The 13,347-nt window shown below is 47.2% G+C and overlaps 1 protein-coding gene across 1 annotated transcript in view; it reads right to left on the reverse strand.

Annotated features, from left to right (window-relative positions):
• Window positions 1-1,882: 1,882 nt before the first annotated feature.
• Window positions 1,883-13,347, reverse strand: part of VWA3B (von Willebrand factor A domain containing 3B) — a 220,478-nt gene continuing 209,013 nt past the window's right edge. Inside the window, exons 26-28 of the mRNA XM_010362112.2 lie at window positions 12,441-12,541; window positions 3,135-3,351; window positions 1,883-2,969 (exon numbers count right to left, since the gene is read on the reverse strand). Coding sequence (XP_010360414.2) covers window positions 2,799-2,969; window positions 3,135-3,351; window positions 12,441-12,541 — 489 coding nt within the window. The 3' untranslated portion in view covers window positions 1,883-2,798. The remainder of the gene's footprint in view (window positions 2,970-3,134; window positions 3,352-12,440; window positions 12,542-13,347) is intronic.

Consider the following 13,347-nt stretch of genomic DNA (forward strand, 5'->3'; position numbering starts at 1 on the left):
TAATGTACTGTTGCCATTATTCTATAAAGCCAATTATCTTTAAAGGAGATTTAAATAATAAGAAAAAAAGCCTTTCATATATATACCGTCAGTTGCTATTTCTGGTACTCTTCATTGTCTGTGTCATTCAGAGCTGATTCCAATTAGCTTTTCTCTCTCTCTCTCTCTTTTTTTTTTTTTTGAGACGGACTCTTGCTCCAGAGTCACCTCCTGGGTTCAAGCATTTCTTCCGCCTCAGCCTCCCCTCCTGAGTAGCTGGGATTATAGGTGCAAGCCACCACACCCAGCTAATTTTTTTATTTTCAGTAGAGACAGGGTTCCACCATGTTGGCCAGGCTGGTCTCGAACTCCTGGGCTCAGGTGATCCGCCCACCTCGGCCTCCCAAGTGCTGGGATAATAGGCATGAGCCACCACGTTTGGCTGGCTTTTCTCTTTATTATGGGTTATTTTCCTGCTGTTTTTCACGCCTGTCTTTAGGCCAGTCTTTGATTGGATGTCAGACATTGTAAATTTTACCTTGTTGGATGGTGAATATTTTTGCATCCATATAAGTATCCTTGATCTTTGTTCTGGGACACAGGTATTTGGAAACAGGTTTGATCCTTCCCAGGCTTGCTTTTCAGCTTTGTTAGGTTGGGACCATGGAAGCATTTAGTCAAATGCCAGTTTTGCTCCACTATTGAGACAAATTCCTGAATACTTTATCTGATGCCCCATGAATAATATTTTCCACTTTGGCTGAAGGAAACAGGAAATATTCCCAGCCCTGTGTAAACTGTAGAAATTATCCCTTGTAATCATTTTGAGTGGTCCTTTCTCTGGTCTTCAGTAATTTCCTCACAGCCATGCACTTATTAGCTGAAGACGCAACAGGGCCACTCCACAGGTCTCCAGAGAGCTTTCTCTCCACAGCTCTCTGCTCACCAGCCCTGACCCTGGTAAACTCCAGCTGCCTTGGTCTCCTCAGAATTCCATGTCCATCTCATCTCCCAGAGGCTGCCAGGCTGTGTCTGGGTTCCCTCTCCCTATGCTGCAACCTGGAAATGTCTCCAGGAAGCAACTGGGACATGCACAGGGCTCATCACATTTGTCTCTCTAAGAGTACTGTCCTTATCACCTGACGGCCAACGTTTTAGAAACCGTTACATACATTTTAGCAGGTGGGTTAGTTGTTTTGGTGGGAGTGTAAATCTAGTTTCTGCCATTCTGTATTGGTTGGAGGTGGAAGTTCACTGTTGTAATTGCAACTTCCTCCATTACACTGAAGTGGGCACTATCATTGAACACATCAAGTGATGGCCTCGTGCACTGCAATGTAACAACAATGCAACTAGTATTGTATATATTTGCCCTATAGTCATTTGTCTCTGCTCATACCCCACCACCAGACACCAGTGATTGCTCCAATAAAAGTGGAGATGAAGAGAGTGAGACGGGTACAGAGGGAAGATAACCACCTTCCAAGTGTCTGCTGGAATCTCTCTGGAGCCTGGCAGGCTGTCAGCACTCAATTGCATGTTGAATAATTGAATGAATGTACGCAGGCTCACGTGCATGCTCGCATGAATAAATGAACCAATGCCTATGACTGGGTGGGTTTCTAAACTGCTCCACTAGTTCTCCAGACCAGACACCTTGCTTCCTTCAGACCTCGCTTCTTTCAGACCCTCATACCCTTCCTTCCTTCCAGGACACAACTCTCATTAGCGGAGACTGCTCCAGAGCCTTCCTGCTGGGAGGCAACGTCTGAGTTCTAGGAGGCATGCTGCCTCCCACAAGCACTGTTCCTTGCCTTGTTTCAAACAGTTCCCTCACTCTTCAATTCCTTCCTCACTGCATTATTGTTTTTAGCCTGACGCTGAGCGAATGTCCCTTATTTTATTTTCACATTTTTAGAAGTGGATTAGTCCTTTAATTTCTTCACCATAACCCTGGCTACTCCTAGTTTTCAGGAATGTGAATGCCACTTTTAATTGGACTGTAAATTTTTAGACTATCAGAACTCTGCCCTATCTGTTCTATTTGCAGAAAGCATCCAGTATTTTCCCTAATGATGACCTGTGCTGCTTTCATCTAGCCTCAGGGATCTTACTGACTAGATAAAGGAAATTTAATGGAGCAATTTCATTTTTGAGGTTAGTAAACATAACTGAATACTTTCATATGTCATTGCTAAAATGTGTTCAGAGAAAAATGGTAACAAATAAACAATCCAACAATCCAATAGTTTTGAAATGTTTCCAGTGTAAGAGTTTTTATTCTGGTTTCGTGCCCAATTAGAATTACCTACAACAGACTACAGACAAAAATAATTAGGAAAGGCTCAATGAAAATGTCAGGAAACAATACAGTAGGGGACGTTCAGTCTTGCAGATCTCAGACAAGTTACCGGGTCTGAATTTCAGTCCCAACACTGGGTGACAAAATCTCTAATTTAGATGTGATAATTAATTTAAAACAAGATTGCCGGCTTGGATCCTGACTACGCTGACTTGTAAACAATTTGAAAGTCCTGTGACAGTCATCTCACAGGTTAAAACTTCTGGGGGTGGGGCGTCTACCAGAAGATGGAATACAATTTTGTGAGTACCGGCGGAAAACAGGATAAAGAACAGTCAGAAGAAGCCAGAACCAGTGTCGTCAAGCGGGCAGGGGAGGCGGCAGGGACAGAGGGGAGAGGAGCGTTTGCCACAGACAGGGCAGGCGCGGGCGGCGCAGAGGGCGGCCTTACCTCAGCGGAGGGGCCGGCTCCAGCGTCAGGGCTGAGGTCTGAGCAGCCTGGAAGAGCGCTGGTCTCTTAAACATGGCTGTCACCAGACGGCCTCAAGATGTCTCCGAGGCGCTCCTCAGCCCTTTGCTGCTGTGGGTGGCTCCGAGAGTACAGGGCGGGGCTGCTCCAGGTGAAGGTGTGGCCATGATGGCTGCTGGGTCCTAGCCGCCTGGCCGCGGGGAGGCGGAGCTGGGCTGTCTGGGGAAGCGGAGATCACCATTACTTAAGGATGTAGGGTCTTTGCTGCACTGGAGCCTACACAGGCCCAGAATCTGGAGAATGACGTTAGGTGTGCCATTCTTGAAAGGGATTTCAGGGCGTTCCTGAGATAAGCGATGTTGTGTTCCCCCCCATCACCCAAACCTTGGGCTCGGGGTGTGTCCCAGGGCGGGACCCGTGGGAGCTGGTGCCGTGGGAGGAGCCGTCCGAGTCCGAGGGCGCCGCCTGCTGGAGAGGAGGCTGCTTGGCGGGACTCTTTTTCCTCCTGGGCTTCTCTGGTCTTGGCTCTCTGGAATCCTGCATGTCCGCTTCTTTTAGTGGCCAGAAAAGGACAGCAGAGTTCCTCGTCTCCACATCCTCTCTAGAGACAGAGAGAGATCGGGGTTACCCTGTCTTGATGGCTGCGGGATCGACAGAGATGTCCAAGCCATCCCCATGGCTGCTTCTCAGCTCCTTTGCCCACATCCCTCTTCCCATGAAAAGGAGTCTCTGGAGCATTGTGCACCCAATGCTTTAGGCTGGGCTTAGTGCCACTCAGTTCATTTCCACGAGCCTTTGGTGTCTGGGAGCCTCCCACGGCATGGAGAACTTGAATATACAGACTTGTCCTGACCAAGCCAGTGAAGGAACAACTCCAGCCCAGAAGCCCCTGGAAACGCCTCAGCATAGACCTGTGTCCGCCCCAGGGAGATGAGCTTGGCCCCATCACAGCCCAGTTCATCCCTGAACTGAAGCTTGTACATCAGAGATACTCTTTCACACCCTGAGTTTCTCTAATGACTCCACAGTATACTATCGGGAACATTTTCCCAAATGTCCAAAATGGTATGATTCGTAATGACAATGAACTTCGGAATGACTATGAAGTCACTGAGCTAGATTACTATTTAGAAAATGCGCTGACAAAGCTTATTTACCCAGAAGTGCTGTCCTTCAAAGGTAGCACCTTGGGAACACCATGACCTCATTCCAGCTATGCCTCCATGGCTTACGGTTTTGGGAGCTCACCTTTTTTCAGGGCCTTCAGGGTAAGTTAAGGACACCCACCGCCTAGTGTTAAACCTTATTTTGTTCCCGTAATCAGTATCAGCTATCTTGATCGCCCTGCCTTCAATCTGAATAATTTTTTGTTTTGTTTTTACTCCACATAACTTCTGACTATTACTGCTTCAGATCCTTCTGGAAATTGTCAGGGAAAAAACAAAACAAAACAAAACAATAAAGTGGAAAGAGTTTTTGTTATTTCCAAATAGAAAACGCCATCATTCAAATCCCTTGTGAAAGAATCAAGACTCATTACACATGATAATTTTCAAAGACTGGCTCAAAGACTCAGGAGAGAATTCCCAAGAGAGATGAAAACATTGCCCTGGGCAATAGCAGTGACATTGAGAAAAGCCTTTCTGAGAAGGCCACAGACAAAAATCATCTTTAAATCTGAGGCCAGCGCTTGTGTGGATGTATAGGTTCTGTGATAGCAGGTTCTGAGAGACTTCTGGGAATCATGTTTCAAGGTTGCATTTACCGCCCCTGCTCTGTGAAGTCTAAACTCTTATCCATTACATTACCCTCAGCTATCCCTCAAATTGCTACCTCTCTCCAGAGCAGAATAAGTTGATATATTCTGTTTCTTTTTCACGTTTTTTCTCTATTTGCCATGAATTAGTATCCATGATTACAGTTCAGTCCCTAACCTATAATCTCTCAGAAAGAGGAGTGACAAGAAGGGGCTGTGAGAAGTAGAGAGATTTTCAGGCACTAAAGGCATGGAAAGAACAAGGTAGGGAGACGCCTACCCACTCGCCTGGAGGACTCTGGGAAGAAGAACAAGAGAGACCCAGGAGCAGCGTGTGGACAGCCCTCACCTAGGGGACTGGTCACCCAATTCACCGACCACCTGAATAATGGAATTCTAGTGAGGCAAAAATGAAACAAGAGGTGTCACTGTCATGGAAAGGTGCAAATGACATATTGTTAAGTGGAAAACACGTCACACAACAGAATGCATATTACATCTTCATTTTTGTTATGAAAATTGTGAATCCGTAAGGATGACCAGAGCCCTTGCATTAAACTGTTCACAGTCACCCTTGGAAAATGAATTCCAGTAGAGCTGTCACTTTCTTGACCTTAAAAAAAGTTTGCAATTGTCATACATGATAAGGAGAAAAAATACAGCTTTTGATATAAGCTGATATGAGCTTATGGTGAAATAAGAATCACCACAGTGGGGAAGACACTGTAGAAGGACCTACAACAAGGGAAAAATGGTGGTTACTTTCGAAATGTGGGACTATGGGTGGTTTTTGTATTATTTCTGCTTGTTTTTAATTTAGAAATGTTATTAACTCTGCATTACTTTTGGAATAAGAATAAAGCAGCACAAGTCATCACGATTAGTACAAAAAGCAGGCAGGAGTTTTGATAAAAGTCTTAAAGCAAATACCGCTTGGCTTCTGTATTTCACACTCCAGGACGGCTGTGGTCAGCCAAGTTCAAGATCTTTCACAAGGAAGTGTCTCCTTATGGGAGGGGTGGGAGCAGGAGGCAGGGTGGGTGTGAATCTGATGTGAAGGCCTCAACCCCAACCCTGTGCCCGCACACCTCCCTCTCCTACCTGACCCAAGCCCACTCAGTGGAAGGGGGAGGGCCGCCAGGGTCCTGAACTCCAGCCAGCGGCGTTCTCCACCAGCACTCCTAGAAAAGACCCACTGAGTGGCTTTCTTTTCCCCAATCTCATGCCCAAACAGAGTTCAATTAAGTGCTCTATTAATTATGTTAGGGCTCCATTAATTATGTTAGGCTACAGATCTGGTTGAATAACATGATCAACCTACAATAAATATGTACACCTGTTCAGAGCCGGGCAGCCAGGCGCTGTGCTGGTTCCACTTCCGGGAAGAAAGTGCTGAGTGTCCACTCCATGCCCTCCCGGGGTCCGAACCCACCCCCTTCGCTGGATGAAGCATCGGCAGCTTGTCAGTAATCCTGCTGGATCCCTGAGGTCTCGTTTGTATTCTGCCCTCAGTGTCTCTCTCTCAGCAAGGCTGTCTTAGAACATAAAGAACAAGAGGACCCATGGAGCAGGCACCAGCAGATGTTTGATGAAGACTCGGTGGGGGGCTTTCGACAGCTGAAGGGGCGGAGAATGAAGAGACGGATAAGCAAAGGCTGTTGCTATCTGAATTGCTACCGCTGGCCCTGAAGGCTGGCAAATCTCTGTGTCTCCTTGTGTCCCCTTGTCCCATGTCCTAGGGCACCACCACGTGCTTCCTGAATGTAAGCAGTGGCATGTGTCCTTCTGAATTACATAGGACACTCACAGACAGGGTTTGTTGCTGAACTGCACGTTTTTCAGGGCTTTGTTCCAGCGTAAGAAATGGGGCTTCTACTCCAACCGGAGGGGACGGAGGGAGCTAATGACATACAGAGGCTTAATGATTTCAAATGCACAGATGCCTCTTAGAAGAAAATCGTCAGGAGTGACCAGGCAAGATTAAGGGCAGTGATTCATCTAATGTAATGTCAGAGGCAGTGCTGAATCTTGACGTTTCAATCAATGACTTAATTTCACTGACGTCAGGAGACAATGTGAGTCCACAACACTACACGCGGTCCAGGGAGGAGCGTTAAACACTGCGGACGGTACCGTTTCCAATGGGACATACCCCCAAATCCAATGGCTTCACAGAAAGTTACTCAACCCCTCAAAAGAGAGATAATGAGAGGCTAATATTTTGTGTAACAGGGACTGGGGGGAACAGGGGTTGACCAGAGATCCAGACAAACCCCACCTGGCCCTGGGAGGGTCTCTCCTCCTGCCAACTCATACACAGCCACGTCCCCAAGACCACACAATGACCCTCAAGCAGCAAGAGAAGAACATGCCTCGCCTCCAGGGCCCCAGAACCCAACAGCTTCCTTCAGATGCTTGACGGTTTCTCTGGAGCGCAGAGGAAATGCTGAGTCCTATTTTGCTTTCCTGATATCACATTTGGAATGTTATTATTATTTTTTAAAAAATAAATCATACTCTCTCTAAAGAGACTTTTTTTTTTTTTTTTACAGTCTTGCTCTGTCGCCCAGGCTGGAGTGCAGTGGTGTGATCTCGGTTCACCACAAGCTCCAGCTTCTGGATTCAAGTGATTCTCCTCTCAGCCTCCTGAGTAGCTGGGATTAAGGATGCCCACCACCACGCCTGGCTAATTTTTGTATTTTTAGTAGAGGTGGGGTTTCACCATGTTGGCCAGGCTGGTCTCGAACTCCTGATCTCAAATGATCTGCCCACTTTGGCCTCCTGAAGTGCTGGGGTTACAGGGGTGAGCCACCGCACCCAGACAAGAGTCTTATTAAGGAGGAGTCTTGAAGGTAATTTGCCCAAGCCGTGCTCTGTTAAGGGTGAGGGGAGGAAGGATTCCAGCTCATCTGGGAGAGAGTTCTAGCTAGTTACGTGGCACCAGGTGTGTGTGCTCAGTTCAGGCGGCCTGAAACCCCAGCCTGTGGGTGGGGTTCTCCAATGGAGAACACCAGCAGCTGGAGCATCAGACCCACCAGGTACCTCCCCCTGCCCCGGCCAGAGGCCACAGCCCTCTGATGGGAATGGACAACAGGGGAGGCAGCCAGGGAAGGACTTGGTCTGTGAGTCCCCTGCCCTGGCAAGGCGAGAGGATGCCAGATGGAGGAAAATCCCCCTGTTCTGCCTGCTTCTTGTAGTTATTGAGAAAGACCACATGGGAGAAACTACACGTGTGTTCTCAAATGGAGGAAGTTAAAGACAGGATAAGGACTATTCTCCCTCAGAAAAGACATCTCTGATGCCATGGAATGTAGCAGAAAGCTCAGGGAAGCTCCTGAAGGGAAGGGAAGGGAAGGGAAGGCAAGGGAAAGGAAGGGAAGAGCAGTCATTTCCCTCCATCGGACACATTGTCTTGAAAGACACGCCTCTCAGCTGTGTGTCAGAGAATGCTGTCGTCATGCTGCAAAGGAAAGAGAAAATCTGCACCCGCCTTGCTGGTTTCACATTGCAAATATGGCAATGCCAGCACCCCCTCCTTGAGGAATGAGTAGTCTGGAATTGAACAATACTGATAACATATTTTATAAGCCAACCTTGTTTTTTTAGAAAAAGTCTTTAAGAATCATTTAGGTGTCAGATTTTAAGTTGAAAATGAAAATGTGCATCAGCTTTTGCCGTGTTCAATAGTTTTGAGCCCTTCGGCCTCCAAATGCCTTTCTTCCTGCCTTTCACTGTGCACCGTCCTCACTCAGAAGCCAGAAGAGAGACCTGCAGGAAAGGCCCCCGGAAGGAAGGAAAGGAGGATGGGGGGAAGATGCAGGCTGTTTGGGCCCAGGCATCCCCTTGTCTTACCCTGCAAGCAGATAGCTATAGTAAATTCAGTATTTAAAAATTAAATTTAGTCAAATAATGTTCTGTTGGAGATGTAACCTACACTACATGTCTTTATTAGCCCGTGAAGACAGCATCAGGATTTTTTTAGATGGCCTCATTTGGAATGTAAAAAGTAAAGTAGAGGTTCCTCTTCAAAGACTTTCCTCTCTATCTAATTAGGAATAAATAGTAACTTCTTTTAGAAGCAAAATGTATTCAAAGACCTGTGCTAACATTCTTAAACATCTGCTAGCCGTAATAAAGAAATCAATGTACTTTATGTTCTTAGCTCCCACTATTTAGCCTAAATACTTGCCCTGGCATATATATATATATATAAATATACTGGTCCAAGTCAGCATTAGGTCATAGCCTGTTCCTCTTCCTTATCTGAAGGTGTTTTTACCTTTCTCAGCATTCCACAAGTTACTTCCTCCTTCCTTTGTTCTCCTCTGCCTTTGACTCTTTTAAAAAGTTCTAAGTTGTTAGCCAGTCAGGACAAATACAGAACGTGAGGTCCCGTTCCAGCCAGTGGAAACCGGACATAGCAGTAGGGTGGACGCATCAGGTTATAAATGACCCTGTCTCCTTTGTTCGGTGTACTCTCATGACAAAATTGCTGGCAAGTGTACCCTTTCTGCAGGAAATAAAAATGGCCTTGCTGAGGAAATTAAATTATGTTCAAGTGCTATTTCTTTACAGCACCAGGAACGAGCATTTCTAACAGGAATAGTGGTGTGAACGCTCCCTAAGGAACACATTTGTAAAGTAAGTGAGAAAGAGCTCCTGAGGAAAGGACCTACCAGAAGGAAATTCCAGCACAGATACAAAATCAGACCTACACCTTTATGTTTGTACTCGCTTCTGCTAGCCCTGATGACAGAAACAGAGACATGTTAAGCTCTGAACTTAGTAGGTTGAATGTGAACTCTGCTTATGAGAATTAAACTAGTCTCTTGCTCCCACAGAGGCAGCCAAAACAAAAAAGAGTGGAAATTACAATGGGGGATGAGGGAGTCAATGAAGACTTCCACGGTGTGAAGCCCAGAAGCAAAAAGTAGGTAATTCACAGTGAAGAGCTTTAAGTAAGGCCTGGGGAAGATAGAAAACAAAGGCTTTTCTCGACATACAAAGATTTGCATTTTCATTCTAAAATAATGGTTGATAACATTGAGTTTGGTGAAAATGGGTAATACTTAGATACATCAGCTCATATTCCTTCACAAGGAGCTGTGATTTGGACATCATAGGAGCCAGAAGCAATACCCACAGGGACCACTGTTGGGGTAGAAGTTTGAGATGAACAGAAAACGTCCTGCTGTTTTAAATGAAGTATCAACCCATCTAGACAAAGAATGGAGAATTGCAGCATATGTTTTTGATAATCATAGCTAAGGAAAGGTTCTCTGTGGAGCCGCACACCCCTTGAGGAGCACTGCTGGGCATCTGCTAGCATGTGTCTGTATATATTGATTTGTTCCTCAAATAGTCTTTGGGGGCATTCTGTGAGCTGGTCTCTGGCAACAGGGATTCAGAGGCAGACAGAGCCTGTCCCCTACCTTCAAGGACTTGTGCCTACAGAGTCCAATGAAAGGAAATTTTCTTTAACGGAAACCTCTACGGACTGCAGTGGGACCACCTCACTACCTGGGGGTGCTGGGGTGCTGGGACATTGCATGGTGGTGCTGATGTTTGAGCTCAGTCTTGGAGTTCCTCAGGTGGCCGAGGGCAAGGAATCGCTTTCCAGGGAGAATACTTAATCTGGTGAAGTCACAGAGACCTGAGAAAGCATGGTGTGGGCAAAACCTACATGTAGCTTAATGTGGTTAGTATGTAGAAGGCATTGGCGGGTTAGCTGGGAGTGGCTAGGAAACAATGAGGTAAGGTAGGCAGCTCTGGGCCAGACCAACAAGAAGCTAAGCTGGGATAAGGAGGGGTGATGGGGATGGGGCTCTGAAGGATTTTTAAGTGGGGAAGGGACATAGGCAGATTTGCATGTGAGGAAGTTGATTCTGCTCAGCCCTTATGGTGAGTGACTGGGACTGTGGCAGGAGAAGGCCGGAGGACATGAGCACTCCTGGCCAGTTAGGATCCCTGTAACCTGGAGACCAAGGGGTTGTGGTAGGTGAGGGACAAGCAGCAGCCAAAGATGACCACCAGATTTCTGGCTGGACAGCTCTGTGACTTGTGGGTGAAAGGGTGAACTGAGATGGGGAAGCCCGAGATGGGAGCAGGTTTGTGGGGAACTGTGATTTCAGTTTCAAATGTGCTGAATTTTTGAGATTCTATACACTCAGGTGGAAATATCCAGTGGGTGGTTGGAAATAATGCAGTTCCCACAATGTGCTGAACACCTGCCAGACAATGACCATCCCCAAATCTTCACACCATCGTAATCCTGCAGACGAGCTCACAGTCAACGAGCAACCACAAAACTAATGAGGGCAGGGCTGGGATAGAAACCCAATCTTGGTTCCAATGCGCTTCCCCCTATAGTTGCCCACCAAGGCTGCACCTTGCAACCAGCTGGGGGCTTTCAGAAAAACCCACCTCCAGGCCCACTCTCAGAGTCTGACTGTGATGCACAAGCACAGGAGAGCAGGCTGGGTTGGAGAAGGAGACATGGGGTCCTTAGCGCAAAGGGAGTCATGAAGGCAGTGGTGGCAGTGAAGTCAGAAAACCCAGAGAGGTGGAGCAGCAACAAGCCTCAAGAGGAGGGGCTAGGGCAGAAGGAGGGGCTGGTGGTGTCCAAAGCGACTGGAGGAGCAGACTCAGTCAGTGAGGGCGGAGCTCACTGGTTCAGGCTCATGAGAGGTCCCGTGTGGCCTCTGTGGAAGGAGTTTCTTGGAGGGTAAGGGTGGACGCCAATACCCAAGGCTCAGGAGTGAAGAGGAGGCAGGGGAGTGGGGACGTTGAGTCTATCCAATGGTGCATGGAGACTGGCAGTGAAGGGCAGGGAGCGTGCTGGATCATACTGCGGAACCAAGGGAGTGGTAGTTATTCAGGAGTGTGTGTGTTTGTGGGTGCTGCGTGTGTGTGAACAGGAGGTCAACTTGTGTACTTGCTGAGGTGAAGGGCTCAGTGAAGAGGAGCTAAGGAGAGAGGTGAGAAGAATCCAGGGACCACTGATGGATCCAGGACCCGAGGCAGCAGAGGATGGGCCTCTGGAGCCTAGGGGACAGATGGGCCTGGGGTGAAAGGAAGGACACTGATTCTTTGACATCAAGGGCAAAGGCAGAGACTTCCATAAGCCCAGAGGTGGGAGATCAGATGTGGAGGGAGAGGATGTCTGATGGTTCTGTGATGAAGTAGAAGGTAAGGCCATCGGGAGAATGAAGGTTAGCACCCGAAGACAACCTGCAAGCTCTAAGAGAAACCGGAAGATGTTTCCTGGGTCCTTTTCCCCAACACTAGCTCAACATCCATCTTCACCTCTTTTTGTATGGCCTTGACTCCAAGGTCATGGCTCCATGACCCCAATTTTGATGCCCCTCATTGGCCCCATGGACTTGAGTTTGTGTTTGCTCTGCAGGCCTCCCCCTTTCCTTTTGCCTTGGCTACCTTTAGTCTACCTTTACAGCTCTTAGCAATCCTGCTGCCTCAGCTGAAAATGTGTTGACTCCACTGCAGCCCCTGGAAGCCACGCCCCCCAACACCCTGAACTGGCTACAGGCAAGCCAGGGTCAGCCCCTTGCTCCCACCTCCCAGCAAGGGGAGAGGTAGGTAGGTGACTGGACCCAAATGCAACTTAATTAGAAGGCCTTGAATCTTTACAAACAAAAGGGGAACAATTCTTTCATATTCATGACATATTCATGAATGCTTTTCTGAAGGGTCAAATCATGTTGAATTTGAGATGAGAACCAGATGGATGAATACACAGTGGGTGAAAGGTGTGACGTTGAAGGGATAATAATCACAGAGCTACATTTTAAGTAGGACATTCTCCATCTCTGCTTTTCTTCCCTAGTATTTAGAGGTCATGGATCTCTTCTCAAAAACAGATTAAAGGTGCAAGGATATAAATTAATATTCAAGTGATAAAAGTTGAGTACACTTACACTTCTGTATCCTCAGGAACTGGGGGTGACTTTATGTGAGAGCAAGAGACTGCATACTTATTTTGGCTGATCTTAATAAGTGCACTCCGAGGGCAAAATTCCTGTAATAGCACCAACAGAGTTCACTCAATTTAAATCAGAAATGTCCACCATTCAGATATAATTTTATTCTAGCTCAACCCATTATAATAGCTTCTAGTCATTATCCTATTCAGGGTGACACTTAAAAGAACAGTTTAAATTCAGAGCCTCACTTGATAATTATTTGCTGAATAAAAGTCATCAGAGTCCTCTGTGTCATTTCTCCATATTCTGGATCAATTGCCAAGTGTACCCACGTAAGACACACACACGCACGCACACGTGCACGCACATACACCTTCATATAACCACCTTCCTTTCTATCTTTATTTCAGCCTTTGGCCACCACTTTTGTTGACTGCCCCACCTTCAGCCTCTTCGGGTCTCCCCAAGTCCCTATCAGAACTGTCTCCAGTATCCTTCCCCACCCCCCGACCCTGCCCCCACCACCCTCCACCCCCGGCCATGCCACTCTAGCCTCCAGGGCCCCACATCCTGTAGGTAAATTCCAAAGTTCTTTCCTGGGCTCTGCGGCTTCCCCTCAGGGATCCTAGGCCAACTGCCTCATCTGTACCCACACTCTAGGGCATGCCTGGGGACATCTCTTAAAACATCCCTCCCTTTCACAGTTGATATGCCCAGAGTTGTCCCACACGCCAGGGAGAGGAAGGCTCTGCCCTTCCAGATGCTTCTCTACTGCTATCCGGACAGCTTCAGGAAACTCCATTTTCTCCAAGGGGTTTTTTTCTGGAGTGATTAGCAGACACCTCCTTCTCTGTTTGTCCTGTTGGGTTGGATACAGTGCTCCAGTGGCCGCTGGCTCTGA

The sequence above is a fragment of the Rhinopithecus roxellana genome, chromosome 17 (assembly GCF_007565055.1).
Source record: "Rhinopithecus roxellana isolate Shanxi Qingling chromosome 17, ASM756505v1, whole genome shotgun sequence".
NCBI classification, from domain to species: domain Eukaryota; kingdom Metazoa; phylum Chordata; class Mammalia; order Primates; family Cercopithecidae; genus Rhinopithecus; species Rhinopithecus roxellana.